We start from the raw sequence: 18,646 nt of genomic DNA, 5'->3' as shown, positions 1-18,646 counted from the left end.
TGCTGTAAAACCTGGAGAAGTTTATAAGGATGAGCTGTTGTGGGTTCTCTGAGGTTTTAGATAGAGCACATGCTAAACAAAAATGTGATTTTTACTTAATCTAACCAGTGCTTCCAGCAATGTTTTTCTTCGGAGCATCAGGCTGTGCTTGACATGTCTTTTTCACAATACTTTTTGCTAAAGTCTTTTGCCAGATAATTCGTGTGAGCTGCACTAAGTTTTTCTACAAGAATTCAACAAAGTTCAGCTGTAGTTAACTTTTCTCCATATTCAACTGTGACTAGAAAGCATGCACATGAGCTGAAGCATTATGTTTATATGCCCAGCTTTATGTTGAATGGTATTAATATTTTAACATTCTGAAGGAGAAAGCAGTTATTAATATCACCCAAAGGCATTACTAAAATTGCTCTCTTTTTGGATTTCATGATTACCATCTGTGTGGCATCAGTAACAGATGTTCTTTTCACCAGAAAAATGTACATGAAAACAAGGACAATATGCTTGTATGGGCTATTGGATGTAAAGGGTGTTACAGAAGTAGTAGAAGAACAGATAGCAAAGAAGACAATGTGCTTTGTTGTGAGGAGATCCGGAGAAACTATTATTCCCCTAGCTAAACCAAAAGTGTCAGCAGTGGAAGTTTTCTCAAGTGGATTCACTGTTAAAGTGGTTCCAGTTTTAAGAAAAATAGGGTTTTTTCAGAATTTTGAATTTCACATTTCTCTTGCTTTTTCTGTGTTTGGTTTTGCCTGAATTCATACAACTCCCATGAAATGTCCATGCTTTGTTAATTAAAAGAAAATTGCTGTTGGGAGAGGTCCTAAAAATGGATGAGTATAAGACTGAAAGCAGTTTTCAGAGTGTTTCAGACATTTTTTATTCTTATAGTTCTGTGAAATCAAAGTGTATGATAATATGTAACAAACTCTAGTAATTCCATTTTGATTTGTCAGCTTCGTGCAGTGATATCTTTATCTTTGATTTGCAATTAAGGCTTCATTTATTAAAGGCTGACATTGGCTTGCACAAGTTTTCCTGATTTCAAAGAATTTCTCTAGAGGTTTCTTTTCCTTCTCTTTTCTTTTCAGCATGTATCTATTAGTGCAAATAACATTTGCTAAACCTGATACTTTCCCAGGTTACAGAATGGCCAGTAGGAAACCAGGGTTTGCTCTACGACCGAAACTGGATGGTTGTAAACCAGAATGGAGTCTGCATAACTCAGAAGCAGGAGCCAAGGTTGTGTCTTATAAATCCCTCAATTGATCTGAAGAAAAAACAAATGGTCATTCAAGCAGAAGGTTAGTAAACAAAATATATTTCCCATCTTCATTATTGGTGTCAAATTTCTAGGCAGAGACACCTGCATGTACCCAGCAAAATACTGAATGCTGTGTATGCTTACTGAATTCAGGGACACGTTCTGCTACAAGCTGTGGATGAAGAAAGCCCACAGTGCAGTATATAGCCCTGGGTAGTTTCCTAGCTTGTTTGGGGGACAGGTGGAGAGGAGACAATGACTCGCTGTGTGCAATCATGAAGTGGATGCTCCAGGAGGGACTAATGAACTGACAGATGTGGAAATCTACTGACTAGTGTATCTATCCGAATCTTGAAGTTCACCAGCCTGAAGGGACTATTATTGGTAAAGGAACAGGAGTCCAGCCTGACCAAAGGCCTTCTCATTTTATAACTCTTCTCTTTCCAGATGTGGGATTAGAAGGGTAGAGTCTTCAGTGGAAATTAGTATGAATTAAAATGAGGAGCAGGCAGTATTTAGCCCAGTTAAATACATGCACTAGCAGGCAAATATGTCAGGGTGTTTGGACATCAAAACTCTTTTTATACTGTGCTTAGGAAAACAAAAAAATGAAAAAAGCACCTTATGGCAAGCATTATGGGAAGCCCTTTTTAGATGGGGGTACAATTTATTTATCTTGCTAACAGTGCTGTTATCACTGGGCACTGGAATAGGTTTGTATTCCACAAAGTAGTTGTTTATGCTGAGTTTGCATGTGTCTGAATGCTGTTTGTCATTTCCCAGGGGTCTAACATTTACTCAGCCTGTATGTCTTAACCATTAATAATATATGTGCCTACATTTTCAGCAGCAAGAGCAAAACAAGGGAACCTATATTCACATTTTTTTCTCTCTATTAACAATCCATACGAGTGGATCTGTAACCATGCTCTCCTTTCTGTTTGTACATTACGGTTTTTGTCCTCCCCAGCCGTATGAGCACTGTTCATAAAATTGAGTCTGACCGCTTGATTTCTTTCATCTGGAATAGGTTTGTAAAATGAACACTTAGGTACTTCCGGTAGTCTTCTGCAAGTCTGTGTGTGTGTTTCTGATCCCAAACGCAATCTAGTCTCTTCCTGGGGATTTGACTGGCTCATTGGAACACATGCTGCTATTTTCTACTGTTCCCTCTATAATCTTTCTTGGAAAAGGCATTGTTAATTCATTTCAATTCTGTGTGGAGCACCTTGTACCTCAAATTTTTGTAGTACAGATGCATAGACAGCCTTCTCTCTTTATGTTCAAATTGCTGAGTGCTTCAGAGCATATTATTTCCAGAAATTCAGTTCCTTACCACCTCTCTTCCTTTCTGCCTATGCCTCTTGCTTGCAGACACAGCATGAAGTCTTGTCCACACTTTCTCCATTTATCCTTCAGGTTTTTAGAGGCTTAGCTCTGTTAGGTCTCTTGGTTGTTTTGTTCTGCTCTTTTAAACATGTTCTTCATTTTTTCCCTTGCTAGTACCACATTGTTCAGACAAGTGGATATCCATTAGAATGTTTGCCTGTCAATAATACCTGCGCTGACATAATTCAGAGGAAGTTTTCTCAGGCAAAACTGTCTGTGTACCCATTTCTCACTGAGATTTACAATCTCTTGCCGTAGTTAGGGCCAGGGTGAAATTTACCTTTAAATTCTACATTTTACTTTGTGTCATTTTTGGAGTTTTCATTGTCATTCACCTTCTTTCCGATGAAAGTGAGAAACATTTCCACCCAGAAGTGATTGACCACATGTGTGGATCACTTTTCTGCCAAAGAAAGAAAAGTGATCGTATTTCCAGTGCACTCTAACAGAAAAATGCTCAACATTTATTTATAGCCTGCTTTGGTACAGCCAGTGTATAAGAGTGCAGTAATTTTATTCTTTGTCTAATGACTGTAGATACCAATAATCCTAGCCTGTAAACGGGTCTGGGCCCTTTTTATAATAGTCCTGCTATTTTTCACTGTCAAGATGTTCTTGCAACCTGTGGCATTTTTTTCATGCTCAACAATGAGATAATGGCTCTCATTTTCTTGGGGAGACTATTCCAGAGGTTAGTGATTGTAAGATAGCACAGTGATGGGAACACATACAAACGGGCAGGGTAAGACAAATCTGTAGGAAGCTGTTCCTGGATTTATTCTGTTTTCTTTCCCCTTATGTGCAGACTAAATGCACAATTTGTTTGTTGGCATTGAAATTTTAATTTTGCCTTTTACCCCTTCACATACATGGGCCATTGTTGTGTCTCCCACTTATTTCATAGAAGACAGATTTAATTTGGTAAGTTGACTCTTTCCTTGAAAATCGAGTGTTAATCAGTGTTGGTTTTGTCACCACTCTCACCAACCTGTCAGTGGTTTGTTACTAATTTAGGACCTGAAGCTGAAAGCGTTTCTGTAGCTGGAGCAGTGATCAGTGTGGTGAGGAGCCAGGTTGGTTGTTCTGCAACACGAAACCTTCACTGGCTTATATTGGTGGCTAGGGTTATTTCTGATTTGTAGCACTTATCCTGCTGAGTACAGCCACCTCCAGGTCTCTTCCAGCTTTGTTGCTTTATGAGTTATTTCTCCCACTGGATGCCTCCCACCCACACTGCCTTTCCTTAGCTACAATATAGTGCATCTTTCCAAGATGAGTTTTATTTCTGCAACTCCCCCTCCCCTCACAGTCCCCATGCAGAGTTTCTCTGTTCTTCTCAGTGTAATGGGGACATATATGGTGGTGAAGAGCGGGTGAGGGAGGTGACAGCAGTGGAAAAGAAAGACAAAACCTTTAGGCTGCCCATTTACTGAATCTCTTCAGTTCACTGAACATGAAAACCCAGCAGCTCCCGCCTGAGTGGGTGATAGCTGCTGTGAAGCTAGCTGTCTTCCTCCTGCTCCTCTGCAAGGAGGCTGTAACCACTCTGCTTTCTCTACCAGTTTCTCTGCTATCATCTGCACTCTTCTCATTGTGAGAGCAGGCTGTGGCGATGATTTCTATGTGGAGCATGCTTTGCTGTCTGGAGGTGTCTTTCTCCAACAGAGGGAGCCCAAGGCAACTGTGCTGGTGGGTTGGGTGCCTCTGGCAAGTGCCTTGAGACAGGTGGGGTGAATCCCACATAGCTGAAGTATGCAGCAGTTTTAAAGAATAGTTTGCTGATGCACTATTAGCTGATGGTGAAGACTTTATTGTGCCACTTTTAAACACTCGTGAGTGTTCACTCTGCCCCTCCAGACACATGCTTTTCTCTCCCTCTAGAACTTTTTGTTAGTGGAAAATGTGTTTATGGCTCTTCTATTTCAATATGGTTGATATTCTCAGTCTTCTCTGTCCAACAAAATAAAACTGCCAGTATGATTTAGTGTGACAGTAACTACTGTGATGACTTTTGCTGAATCCTCCATGTGCTGAGACACCACCTTAAGCTCTTTCTTTAATCCCTGCACATTGGGTGTCTCCGTAGCTTGTCTAACAACAAGCCTGGGATGGGCAGGCCTGCTGCCTGCCTGAGCCAGCTGTGCTATCCTGCAGCCAATGTGGGTAGCAAGGATATCAGACTGGGGCTCTAGACAAGATGCAAACTGCTTGAAGGCTTAGAATCTTTCCCTGGTATGCCTGCAAAATTGTCTTGCATGGCAGCTGGGGAGCTCCAGGCATTCCCCTGATCCCCAAGGAAGTGGGTAAGTGAGCAGAGGCAGGGGAAGGACTTGTGCTTGGTTTCTCACTAGCTTTACTTCACTTCAGTAGAGGGAGTGAGATTTTAATTTTGAGAAACTGCATGTATTAATTTTGTCAGAATTATTTTCTTAGGCTACATGGATGTTAACAGGCATCTCCCATTCTGTTTGACTTGAAGAGTGCAATGAACCTTCGCAATCACAGGACCGGGCCTAAGAAAATCAATGCAACTCTAAATAAGCTCCCATGGAGAAAAACAACTTCTTGTATCTCCACTGAAGCATTTAACGGTCAGGCTCCCAGCAACGAAGATGGGCAGGAGCAAGCACCTTTATTTCTAGAAGCCCTATCACTTGAGTGGGAATCAAGGGAAATCTTGTCCTGCTCGATGAAATACATGGGGGCGCAGATTACACTGGGTTTCTTCCTAACTTACACAAAGGTCAGCCAAAAAGTATTTGGCTGAGAGTACATTTCTGTAGAGGACTAATTTCTCTCTTTCGATTTTAGCTGACAATCAGCATTATTCTGACAAGTTGTGCATTAGTTTGCCACTGCAGAGAGGGAGAAATTCTGAGTGTTGTGAAGGCCCTTTAAAATTGGAGTAGAAAGATGTTAGCAAAACTGAGCAACTAATTACACTTTATGGAGTTTATTGTGCCTTCAAATAGTCATGTGTTACTGCCAATAAAAATAATGGGAATTAAGTGCATACACTGATGAAAGAATATACATGAATAGTTTATATTTCACTCTATTGAAATAAGAGACCTCTATTTTTTCCCATTGACTAAAAATAGGAACTATAAAGACAAGAATATTTTTTTTATATTAATACTGTGAGCACATCTGTGAATTTTACTATCAAGCCAATGACCATGGAGAATGACAGCTTTTACATTTTAGTAACTGGCAATATTCTGCTTTATTTTTTGCCTTAAGTTAGAATAAAATTGTAATTAACAATGTTCAACTGACCTAAACATCACTGTAAAATGTGTACTGTTCAATAAAAATGTGATACAGTTGCTGGTGTATAAACACAGGGCTTTTTAAAGCCCCAGGACTCTACTTTAAGAAATTCTGTGAGTATGCCTTGCTTAGAAGGTATTTTTAAAAGATATAACAGCTAAAGATGCATCAAGGATTAAACCTTTCAACCTCTTCCAGGAAAGGAAAGATGCTGATGTTTATTGTTTCAAAGTACTAGAGCGTTAGTTCTTCTCTATATGGTGATAACATTGGCTTCTTTTTCAGGTTGTTGCAAGTGAATTCAATGCATTTATTTCATGTTTTATTTTCCTAAACAAACCTATCTTTTCCTTCTCTGTCTTCACTTCTGAAGTATGCAAACATCATTAACTAAGAAAGGAGTAGACAACTTTGCTTTGTAAAATGTACATGGAACAGATCTGATAGTCAGGGTGTAGTGAATCTAAGCTACATTTCATTACTCTCCAGAAGAGAATAAAACTATTTGATTTCACCATATCACAGAGCTGGTAGAGCTTTATTCTTATTTGTCCTACAATATAAACAGGAAGAAGTAAGTGAAATCAAAGTATGTTGTTATGAAGCTGGGATATGGGAGAGGTAATTCTTTGCTATATGTTGAAGTATAATAGAAAAGAGTCTGAAGTAATTGCAGCCACACACTAAAACTCTGTCATTTGGGATTACTGCTGTCAGCTAACAGAAAACAAAATAGTATAGCTTTTCTTTTTGCTTCTAGTAAACCACAGTTGCCTTTCCATCTCTTTGGCTGATTCTGTTCAAGATAAGAAGTTGTTAACATAAATCATTACCAGGGATTCCTTATCTGCTTTAAACTTAGAGATGGATAGATGAGAATAGTTCTCTCATTAGTGGTTTGCATACACATTAAATTATTGTAGTTTTTTATGATACATTCTATTTCTTTCCTTGACCAGCCTGTGCTTATTTTTTATCTTTCCCTCTTCCATCTTTCATGTTTCATCTTTCAGATCACTCTATCCCACCACTCTATAAAAACATCAATCCGACCTCATCTCCTGATTTGCTAGAGGGGCCACAACAGTGATAAACTCATCCTTTCAACAGAAACCATGCCTGAGATAGGAATTTTGTGCCAGTTTCATTGCCTCAGATGCACAGAGAATGAAGTTACCCAAAGCTGAAACTGTATATTCTTTAATGTGGCTTGTGTACCAAGGTCATCTACAGCCTTTGTTCTTTGCATTATCGTTTGGAGCCACCTGCAGGCAGAGAATATAATTCTAGCAAAAATAAAAGAGTTTAGCCATGCTATTTAGGAGGCTGCTGTGATTGTGAACAGGTGCAAAAATAAGAACATTTTGCATGACCCTGTGATTTTGCATGAATGTTTTAATTAAGTATGGCTTGTTTTTTGCCCATCTAGGCATGGACCCAATATCTGTATCACTAGAAGAAAATACGGGAAAAGAGACTGTGATCTCTGAGAGCAAAGTCTGTTCACACAGGTGAGAACAGAGAGGAATCAAACCTGAAAATCCTTGTAATGACACTCAGGACACGATTGGGTGGACATGCAGGGGCAGAAATCCTTAAAAAAAGGTGGGGGGAGGGGTGGAAAGCTGTGAATGACTTGGTGGACCAGGAGAAGGCAGATTTAGTAGACAATTTAGCATGCCCAGCACATCTGGTAGAAAACAGTAAAAAGTAATAAAAAGGAAGAAAGGGGGAAGGATGCTATAAGAGGCTGTGACTACTTGGCACTCACTTGAATAAGGGAAGGAAGATCTTTTTTTTGTTATTTGCTCCAAGGATGAGAAGAGGGAAAGGTGTATCCAGGTACTTCCAAATGCCAGCTGGAGGCCTCGACAGAACTTGAAATCAATTCCTTCATTTGTCAGTAATGATGCAGGCAACTTTTCCCATTTTGCGATGCACGGATTGAAAATTGCTAGAACCTGCTGAAGTTATAAACAGCTTACCATATTTAACACTTCTAATTTTGTTTTGACCACCAATGTTGATCAGTGTCCCCTTAACAGTCTTGGGATGATTGCGGGTAAGCATGCGAAATAACATTAACTTTAATCAAGAGACATGCCACTTCAGGCAAATATAACATTATGAATAAATTAATATCCTTTTGGTGAACAGAAGTGTTTATCCATCATATTGTCTAAGTACTTCCCAGTCTCATTAGGTTTTCTGAGTGGCAGTGTATCAAGTGCCTTCCTAAAGAACATTTACATTATCACTGTTTCTTTTCAGCAAGCTCCTTGGTATGTCCAACTAAAAGAGCCATTTACAGATTTATGTTTTATTTCAGCCAAGGTATACTAATTCTTTGTAATACTCTACGTTTGCTTCTCTGAGGGTAATGCATAAACAAACAAACAGAGGACCTGGCCATTTTCCCCATGGAGCCATGCAGGATATGATCTTGTCCTTCTTTTCTACTAGCTATTCAGATGATAAAGAGGATGTTTTCTTCAGAAGTGTATTTTCCTCAGGTAGTGGAATTCACCCAAGAGTCATTTGTTTTAACCATCTGTCCCACTTCCCTTCATGTTGACTCATCCTTAGGCTCCCCATGGTCAGCCCATCTATTACAAGCTTTAAAATAGCCTAGGTTATCTTTCTATGTTCATATAATTTACTGCCATGCTATTTATTGTAGCTTGTCTTTCATGTCACTGACTGTGTCATTTTTACTGTAAGAAGTAACAAATTTTCGTGGGAAACTGCTTAGAGTTCTGAAGAGGAAGAAAGAGATGGAATCACAAAGAAAGGGAAAATGTAAGACAAATTGCATAGAATGGACTGTGATTAGCAAGTAAACAAGGCAGGAAGTAAGGCAGAATAAGTGGACAACATTGATGAGGCTCTGAAACTCCACAGACATTCAGCAACACTTGATGCTAGGTTCCCACGTTTCAGCAGAAAAGACTCTGGGGACAAAAAAAGATGAGAAGCAACAGAGTGCTTTGCAGTAGGACAGGAGGTGATTTCTGGTCTGGGGTCTTTTATGAAAATTGCATTAGGTAAACAATGGACCAAAAATCTTTCTCAAAAGACTTTTATTCAAAAGAATTCTGTGCTAAAGTTATTTTCCACTTAATTCAGCTCTCTGAAGCTGTGATTTCATCAGGTTCTGTTGGCTTAAGTAGTTACTCTGAATTCACACTGAGATAGCTGAGAAAAGCACATGATGTAGGCACATGATGTAGAATCTGCAAGCAGTTAAGTGAAGAAGTTTAATTTCCCAAAAGCCATGAAAGGTTTATGAGTTCAAGTTTCTCTTGTGAAGCAATTCATCAGTGTTAGCCTTCATCTCAGTGGGGGTTGTCCATCAGCATGTGCTGCTCGCACCAGAGGGACATGGCTTTTTATATATCTAACAGTGGACAGATGCAAGTAGAAGCTAGTGATGTTAAGGTTATTGATTCTGTAGAAAAATCTAAATACTCAAGATTAGTTCTCTACTGAATTAGGCAGGGACACAGCCTTTTCTTTGACAGGCCACAATAACAAAGAGATCAAGAGAAAGATATCAGTGGTAAAAGAAGACAAAGGCACACTTAAAAAGAAGGTGAATTAAGCCTGTTGTGTGTAAATGTGTGTATTATATCCCTTGGGATCAATATTCAGACTTCATCTGTCCTTGTTTCTTGTTCTGTAAATTACCTAGGTAGAAGGACCAGGTGTAATGTGCTGAAGCTAAATGACAGAGCAGGAAGATGAGTGGGGAGCTCAAGGCAAACACCAAGTAAAGTCTGACAGAACTAGGCCCTCCTTTATAAATTGTCTGACATATGCCAAATGAAATGTAATGCTGACAGACGTAAAATAATGCCCCAGAAAAATAAACACAAGCAAAAAATTAGTAGAATTGAGCTACAGCAGAAGGACTTTGAATGAGACCTTGAAGAGATAATGGTGCTGGCTCAGGAAATGGCTTGACAATAAGGAAGAGCAATTTGAAAGCACAGGAGTCTTGGAATACAAAAACTACACAATGACATTTGATGAAATGCTAAGAACACTGTGTGCCTCTAACTCTGCCACTCTCACTCAAAACAGTTAGCAAATAAAAAAGAGGACAAAATTTTGTTCCTGATTTATATGGTATTAAGCCCCAGCAGGCTGCTGAAGGCAGGTGGCTCAGAAGAGAATTTAAACACCCCTAGCCGCTCTTTTTAGGTGGGAAAAAATATTCTGGGAAATTGTTTCACCTGTACTGTTACTGTGCAAGATTCATGCCTTCTCCTTAGTAGCATTCTCCCAAACACAGTGACCAGCTAGGACACAAGAACCACGCAGCTCAGACTATGAAATCTCATGTGCAGACTCACTTTTTGGCCTCTTTCTTGCCACACTGCCTGCATCTCATAGTACCAGAATTTCATTTCAGTTATAGGACATCACTGGCTAGATGCAGCTGTCCAGTTAGGGCTGCACTCCAATCAACATTCAGAACAAGTGCTGAAGAGACACCTGATCCCTACAGGATTGTAAAATCTCTTTGATTCCACTTGCCCGGGCTTTCTATGTCTGTAACTCTGTTGAACCTACAAAGCATTCCGTAAAGCCATGCCACTTCATCTCTCAGTCCTAGGGCTTAACATCTTTTGTTGTGAGGAGCTCTTTTCTTGTTTCACAGAGCAGGTGTTTTCCATGCAGGTCAGCCTCTTTGGCTGGGTAAGACAACAAGGTAAGCATAGGACTACTGCTACTTGACTTCCCTTGCTACAAGACTCCTACCTAGATCAACATGGGAATTTGCATTCCTCTTACCTGCTTATGGCATTTTAAAGTTAGGTGTCAGTCAAATCTCCTTTTGTAGTCAATAGAGTTAAATACTACCAGAGCGTCATTCCATCCTGACATGTAAGACAGATAGGAGCTAGTTACCTCTTTCTATTATCTGTGAGGGTAACCCAGAACACTAACTTAAACTAGAGGCCTGGTTTTTAAAAGATTGACGTTAAAGATTACTCAGGGCTGAGGAATCTAATGGAAAATAGGATCACTTCCCAGTGGTCTGATCTGTGCCCTTCCTGAACTGAGAGAGCTGATCTCAAAATCCTTCTAGGAGTGATTGCATCCAAGTAAAGAGGGCAAATCTATTCCAGCCTTGCGTAACTCACTAGGCAATTTACTAGTAATGGAAATCATCTTTAGAGAGATACTTGAGCTCTGCTAGTGGACCCATGTTTTTATGTGGAATGTCTGTACTAACATGAATTAAATTAGGAAATTAACATCATTGTACTTGATGGGATCATTAAAAATTAGATACAGAGTGGCACAGTGGGGCAATATTAAATTCAGCTCAGATTAATCCTCTTTGTTTTAGTAAAAAGCACAGACCAGAGAGTAACTTTTTCATAATACTGTACTGTACTTGAGTCAGTGTCTTGAGCATTATAATTATTTAATCCTTCATTCCACAGTAATTTTCTGTATAAAACTACATTAGAGCTCAGGAATGTTGACTTCAAGAGTAACAGAGTAAAGCTGAGAAAATTGGGAGATAAAATGATAGAAGAATTTTGCATCAGACAATACAGATACTGTATTTTGTATTGAAAGAAGCAGAATACACATCTTTGTAATTTGTCTTCAGTTTTGCAAATTAATGTTTTGGCAATCAAATTTTAAGTTGCTCTTACCTTATAATAGGGTAAAAACATATGACTGTGGAGAAAGAATTGCTGACTGGTTCTCTACGATTCTTGCTCGTCCATGTCGCTTGATAAGACAAAGTTCAGACATGTCACATCAGAAAAATACAAAAGGTATGTTGTCATTCTTAACAATATTTGTGATTCCTCAGCAAACATCAGACTCATAGACTTCATACTGTGTGTATAATTACCCTGATAAAGGGTGAAAGAGTCATCCAGTTTGAGGTTTCACATTTATATCCAAACTGTGTTTACCTGCTACTTCTTATGTTCGGTGAAAATGTAAAGCTATATCAGTCTGGGGATTTTATTTCTTTTTTATCATTATGACCATTTTTGTCTGGAAACTCAACGATAATTTTGAAAACTGAGTATGAAAAATCTATAAACCAAGAATTTATTCTTAGACTAAATGTCATTATAAAAAGGATCAAATTGAAAGAGCATCAAAAATCCATGGATATTGCTCTTGCAAATTGTTTAGTAAGTTTAGCAAAACCTCAGCTCTATCTTAATTCCTAATGCATTGCATCATTATCATCTACAGGTTTGAGGAGATTCTTGGAATTTTTCCTTAGCGTCAGGAGCCAAGGGAGTAATTTTTTAATGAGAATGAGTAAGAGGTCAAAGGAAAGATGAGGTGAAATTGCTTGTATAATCTTCCTGATTTTTAAAAATCATTTTGGAGTGTTGGATTGATTTTTTTAGGTCTGGCATCTGCTACAAACATTTCACTCTCTCTTGTGAATGAAGCACAATACCTCCTGATAAATGTAGCGAGTATTCTGCCGCTGAAAGAGCATATTTCTACAAGGTAAGATCCTCCTGTCTCCAAAAGTCTCTCGGCAGTCTCAGATTCCAGAATTTTTCCATAAGATTCATGTAACTGTTTTATCTGGAAATTTAGAGATAGTTATTTTAAATGTTCAATAAATATATAGGTATTAAACTGCTCATAGGTACTATGAGTATATATGTATTAAATTATTCATCCTACTTGACGTCTGAAAATTTGAATTAAATACTTGAACATAATCTGTCTGCTAGTCATCTTTAGGAAAGCTTAAACAAAATTCTTTCAAATTATTAAGCGGCAGGAGATTATTAGGAACCAGCCAACCTCTATTTGTGGGAAGAACAAGGACAATTACATTTTCTCAACATAAATAATCTGGCAGGTGAAAATACAAAGTCTTGCCTCTTGCTGAGCGATTCTTTCCTATGGGAAGGATTAAGATTTACATTCACAACATTCATAACAGAAATATCTTAAAGCTACCTTAGAATTCATTTCATTTCTTAATTGAAATTGGCTTTACGTGTACAAAAGTGAGAGAGAGAAGCAGCAAATTAAACACTGACGCAGCCCACAGTTCAAAGATAAGAAACCCATTACCCACCAGATTTTCATATACTGGCAATATAAAATTGTTTCTTGAATATAACTAGGACAGGCTCAAATTGCACAGAAAATCTGCTCTCAAGGCCTCAATCATAGATGTGCCACAGCCCTGGCATTCATCTCTGATCCCCCTTTTCTGTTTTGCCCAACTTCCCCGCCTCTGCTTGTAGTCATCTTCTTTCCTTTTAGTTAGATGCAATGCAAGATGATCCACTGATTTTACACCTCTTCCAGTCCAACTAGGCTTGTAAACTCCTTTTCCTCAAAGCAAACTCCAGATGTGACTGAAGCTGCCATGCTGCCTGAGAAGCTTCTGACTTCCCATTCCGCAGCACAAGTTGGAAAACTCGTCCCTGTTTCACCATGCAGTGCTTTCTCAGGGTGCTGGGGAAATGAATTCAGCACAGATATACAGCATCCTCATTCTGCACTGATACTAAATCACATTGTACCAACTTTCCAGATTCTGAACTCTGCAATGTACTTTCAAGAATCTGCATATATGGGTCCTTTTAAAATGTTTTTCTTTTTGTTTTTTTTTTTTTTTGAGAAAGTATTATTTAGCTTCTTGGCATGTGGGTTTGGTTTTGTTTAATGGAAAACTGCCAAGATTTATGAAGTAATTTCAATCTTTAGTTGAGTTTTAACAATTTCTCTTTGTCTGTTCTGTAAGTTAAAATTAATCTTCCAGTTCGCACTTGGCTCTTGAGAGGTATTCTGAAACAGAAACAGCAATTTAATTAAAAATGACCATGTAACATACTGTTGGAGAGCTACATGTACATAGAGACATCCATCACTCTGGTGTTGCTGTTACAGGTCTCCTCCATGAAAATCCATGTGGCCTGGCCTTATGCTCAAATGTTCTTGTTAGAGATAACCCCCTGAAAACGCAAATATCAATTTTCAAGTTTGTCTGCTAAATATATGTAATGCATTCTGCATTGCAGGACCCACTACTGTGGAAAGTCCAAAGTACCTAGGCTGGCTTTGGCAAATCCCAGTGATTTTCACAACGGACTCTTGTTGAGATTTGCAGGATGAAGATGCCTCTCACTCCATCCACCCAGTGCATGTTTTTTTTTAAGGAAGAAGAAATAATGGGAATTTACCCAGATAAACTCTGCAAAGTAATTAGAAACAGTTCTGAGGGCACAAGAGAGGTGAGGTATTTTGGAGGTGAGCCTGAGCAGGCTGAAGGCAGAGGGACTGGGAGTAGGGGCACTGCAGTCTTTGAGGACCAGCACCAAGGGATAAAATAGTAGAAAATCATAGAAACTCAAAGCAGCATTCTGCAGCTGGCTCAAGATGCTGCAGGCCCTTTGTTACTGGGGCTCTTGATGCCCCCTCTGGTTCTGGCTGGGGTTGCAGACACTTACAGACAAAATGCATTCAAAACTAGAGGCTACACAGCACTCAAACTCCAAGAGCCCACAGCAAAGTGAGGGAACACAACAGCATAACTGAACTTGTTCATGACTGCTATTTTCCTTCTTGTCTGCATGTCAGCATAGGCTACACCTTCTGTTGGCTCTGATCTCTCTCAGTCATTACAAATTGTGTCTCAGCCATGGTATTGCTTGTGGGATCTCAAGGGAAAACCCGTAACCCTTCAGCTTCCCATCTCACTTTCTACCCCCAGGCTGCAGGAGCCCTTGTGAACAGCAAAGCTTTGGTGGAGCTGGGCTTGTGTGGTTTGACTGAAAGTCTGCACAGGCCTTTGCACATTTGTCTGCTAAATATCATCCAGACTATTTAAAATAACATCAAGCTCTTTTCTTCAGCTAACAGGCCTCCTCTGCCAAGACTGTTTGATGTGAACAATTTTCCATGTACCTTGATTTTACATGTTTTCCCTCATTTCAATTAAAGCACATTTTAAACTGTATGTCCTTACTTTTTTAAAGGTGTTTTTTGGGGATTTGGGTTTGGGATTTTTTTTTTTTTTTTCCCTTAGGGCAAAAAATCTCTTCACTACTTACCCTGGTTTCTGCCTCTGCTGTAGGGTGTCATATCCCAAAGTGGTCAGATCACAGCTGATGGAGTATCAGAAATTATTCATGCTCATAATAGCTAATGCAGAAAGAAATGTTCTTCCTCACTAACAATGCTGCTGAAAGTATTCCCACAAATTTTACGGCTGTCTGTTTTTCTGATACCGGTCTGGTTCTCCTTTAGAAGAAGAGTGAAGAATGACAACTCAAAAGTGCAGCCAGATCTCAGATATTTGTATGCAGTCTGCTGCTCTGTCTGTCTCATATACGTTCTCCACACTGACAAAAATCTACACTCTGGCAGTTCAAACGCTTGTAAAGAGGTGGAGATATCGCCACACAGAGATTAATTTTTTTCAAAACACCTACAATTTAGTAGAATCTGATGCATCCCAAAGGCTAATAATAACAATAATAATAACAATAATAATAATAATAATAAGGAATAGATTCTCTCATAAAATGCCTTTACTGGTCTTTTTCACCTTCAGCATCTGCTTGTTTTGTCTCTTTTACCATTGCAGCATGTGAAGAATGAATTTCTATTTGCTTTCTTTCTAGAAGTATTTAACGAGTCAAAGGATTGCTAATTCACAAGATCTTTCCTTTAGTTACCATTAGCTTTACATATGATCATTAATAAGGAAATAAACATCAATAGACATTGTTCACAATTGCCTGTCTATGGGCCTTCACACCTACAGTTCCAGGTTACACCTCTGAGGAAGCCACCTAGAGGATTACACATTATAATTGAAGGGTTGCAAGTTATAGTTAAATACCTTGTGTCATTTTCATACCCTTTGTAATAAAACTTGGTCCAGGTTATTCTGGGAAAATAATTGCTGAATCGTATTAGCCACTAGATTCTTCCAACACAAACACCTGGTGCAGAACTAGTTAATAAACCTTATTTTTTGTTTTTCTCTGTCATCTCTATGAGGCAGATTAGAAGAGCCATTGGAAATGGAGGAATTAATCCGGCGTTTCCGTGCCAACATTGTCATCAGTGCACCAGAGTCCTTTGAAGAAGAAGAGTGGGCTGAGATTTCAATAGGTGCTCTGCGATTCCAGGTACAAACACATCTCTCTTGTCTATCACAAAGTATTTTGATGACTGGAGACGGAGCAATTTTTGCAGAGTTTTGACCTCAACATGGGCAGCACAGTTTGTGCAGATGAAATTTATGGAGAATGTAAAAAAAAGCCATGCTGTGACCCGTAGCAAACATGTTTCAACATAACTGAGAGGTTTTGACATATTTCTCCACACTTTTTTTAATTTCATAATTCATAAAATTTCCCACCTCTATCCAGCTGAGCACAATAATAACCACTGTTCTGAGGCGGAGTTGCAGCCAAGTATTTAGCCAGTATTTTCACTGAGAATACTGGTTGTGGTTAAGCATAATAGTCTAGATGTAACCTTGGACTGCTGCACATCAAGCAATGGGTTGCTGAAAGACCAGACATGAATACAAGTGAACAATCTATTGCCCTCTGATGTACACATTTTGTCTTAATCTCCAGTCAAGGCATGTTTCAAAGTATAGCCTGGCAGAGTTTTTTCATATGTTGTGCTTTGTACTGTGAGGAAAATGCTGAAGAGTCAAACTTTGTTGGCAAATACGTTCTTTTGAGAAAATATTCAACAAAGGATTCATGAAGAAGCTACACATGAACCCTATTATTCTCTTGCGGGTGATAATGAAGGTGTGAATAGCAGAAGTGCTAAGGTCAAATCTAGAAGTTGTGGTGGACATCACTCCTATTTCTTTCTGGTCAGCATACTGTAAGAAATGAAAGAGTAATTTTTTCTCTAAGGGTGGAAAATATGACTTATCTGCTCTTTTCACGGATACTTTTATCAGTAAGCTGTGATAAGACTTAAAGAATGTTGAGGAAAAATTCCTTTAGGTAGGAGACGAAAAACACAAAGGACAAAATCCTTAGTGTATAGCCTGTTGGAGGCTGGAGTTACACTAGGGAACTCGTCTCAGGATCCTGCTGTGTTAGATACTGTAAAACTACAAAATTAAAAAGGTATTCCTCTTTCTGGCATTGAAATGCTTTAGGAATACAAGCCAAAAATAGAAAGGCTTATGCAACTTGCATTGTCTTTTCTAGTTTCTGACAGGACCTTATTCAGATACTGATGTAGTAACGGTAGATATTATGTTAATTGTTGAAGAAGCTGTTGAACAAAGCAGGGAAAAATATTTCCTTCTCTGTCTTGTTTTCTTGTTCTTTTAATAAAATATTAAAGCTGTGGAAAATCAGCTTCTGAAAAAGCTGCCAAATGTATGGTTTTGATGATTACACTGAAGAGCTGTAGAAGCAGTTCTAGATGTATCTCAAAAAAAAATGAAATAGCAATTCAGATCATCATATAAAAATGTTGTCAGCATAAGGTTTAATTATTTGCCCTATTTGAAATTTATAACACATTTTACAAAAGTAGAATGTGTATATTGAGATATTCTAAGAACAGTTTCTACAACGTATAGCTCTGCTAAAGTTACGGATGAAATATTAAGCGAAACTGCAATATGTCTGCCTTCTTCATTTGAATGCTTTAAGAAGAAATCTGTTTGGAGGTTTTTTCCCTAAAAACACACCCTATTTCAAACAAGAATTAGCTTTGAGATCCATGCTCTGGTGTCAGAATAGAGAATCTCATTATTCGTTCTGGTTATGTAAACTTGTGAAAATTCACATTTTGCATTCTGATTATCTACAAGTGCCATGCATATATGAAAGGCATTGTGCATTTCAGCTGCACTGAAACAATGTAAAGCAAACCCAAGAAAATCCTCCTTGGGTTAAATCCTGAGGCACTGCCTTGATTTTTTATTCAGTTCTCCTTTGGGCAAGTAGCCTTGCCAGCCCGTAGATGAAATGAAGACATCAGGAAATGCAATTATGTAAATGTCTGGTATTTCTCAGATTCTGTCTCTGGGAAAGTTTTCCTTAAAAGAATAGAAAATAAAAGAAAAAAGTGAATTAAAAATTCAGTGAGACCTTCAGAAGTAGACCCTTTCAAAATGTACCCACTACATTAGGTGAACAGGCCTGACCTCTTGCATAAAAAAAAGCATAAAAGAACACAGGAAAGGTATGTGAAAGGTAAGTGTTTAAGGTATTATGATGGTCAGAAGCTTGTACTGTTCTGTGTTGTACTGCTTTGACATACAGCTGTCAACCTTCTTTAATTAGGTTGTGGGTCCATGTAGCAGATGTCAAATAATCTGCATCGACCAACAGTCTGGGGAACGAAACAAAGAATTTATGCAGTCTCTGTCTGTGGCCAGAGGTAGAAAGGTCAGTACAGTCATCTAAAATAGCTGTATAGAAAGATGTGGTGACTTTATTGCATGCATAGTGAACTATCTGCTGAGAGAATATTCATGATTAAGTTGTTATGCTAATCCATTTGTCTTTCCAGCAAAAAGAAGATGCACTTACAACCCAGATATGACATTGTTTATTTCCATTAAATGCTCAACATGTTTTTATTTATGCATAGGGCTTTTTTTTCTGTGCTTGCTTTTATTCACTATGTACTACTTTACAATGATGTGTTTATTTTGGTCTTGAAAAACAAGAGCTGATGCACTGATGTCATTCAAGAAGA

The 18,646-nt window shown here is 38.6% G+C and overlaps 1 protein-coding gene across 2 annotated transcripts in view; it reads left to right on the top strand.

Annotated features, from left to right (window-relative positions):
• Window positions 1–18,646, top strand: part of MOCOS (molybdenum cofactor sulfurase) — a 218,864-nt gene that overhangs the window by 189,580 nt on the left and 10,638 nt on the right. The window contains exons 9-14 of one of the 2 annotated variants that reach the window (XM_065667755.1): window positions 1,142–1,304; window positions 7,356–7,437; window positions 11,612–11,727; window positions 12,325–12,430; window positions 15,960–16,086; window positions 18,229–18,333. In XM_065667755.1, the coding sequence (XP_065523827.1) occupies window positions 1,142–1,304; window positions 7,356–7,437; window positions 11,612–11,727; window positions 12,325–12,430; window positions 15,960–16,086; window positions 18,229–18,333 (699 nt within the window). The remainder of the gene's footprint in view (window positions 1–1,141; window positions 1,305–7,355; window positions 7,438–11,611; window positions 11,728–12,324; window positions 12,431–15,959; window positions 16,087–18,228; window positions 18,334–18,646) is intronic. The other variant, XM_065667756.1, reaches the window with a different exon arrangement.

The sequence above is a fragment of the Lathamus discolor genome, chromosome 2 (genome assembly GCF_037157495.1).
Source record: "Lathamus discolor isolate bLatDis1 chromosome 2, bLatDis1.hap1, whole genome shotgun sequence".
NCBI classification, from domain to species: domain Eukaryota; kingdom Metazoa; phylum Chordata; class Aves; order Psittaciformes; family Psittacidae; genus Lathamus; species Lathamus discolor.
Note: the sequence above shows the minus strand (reverse complement) of the source record. Positions and strands in the feature narration are given on the sequence as shown.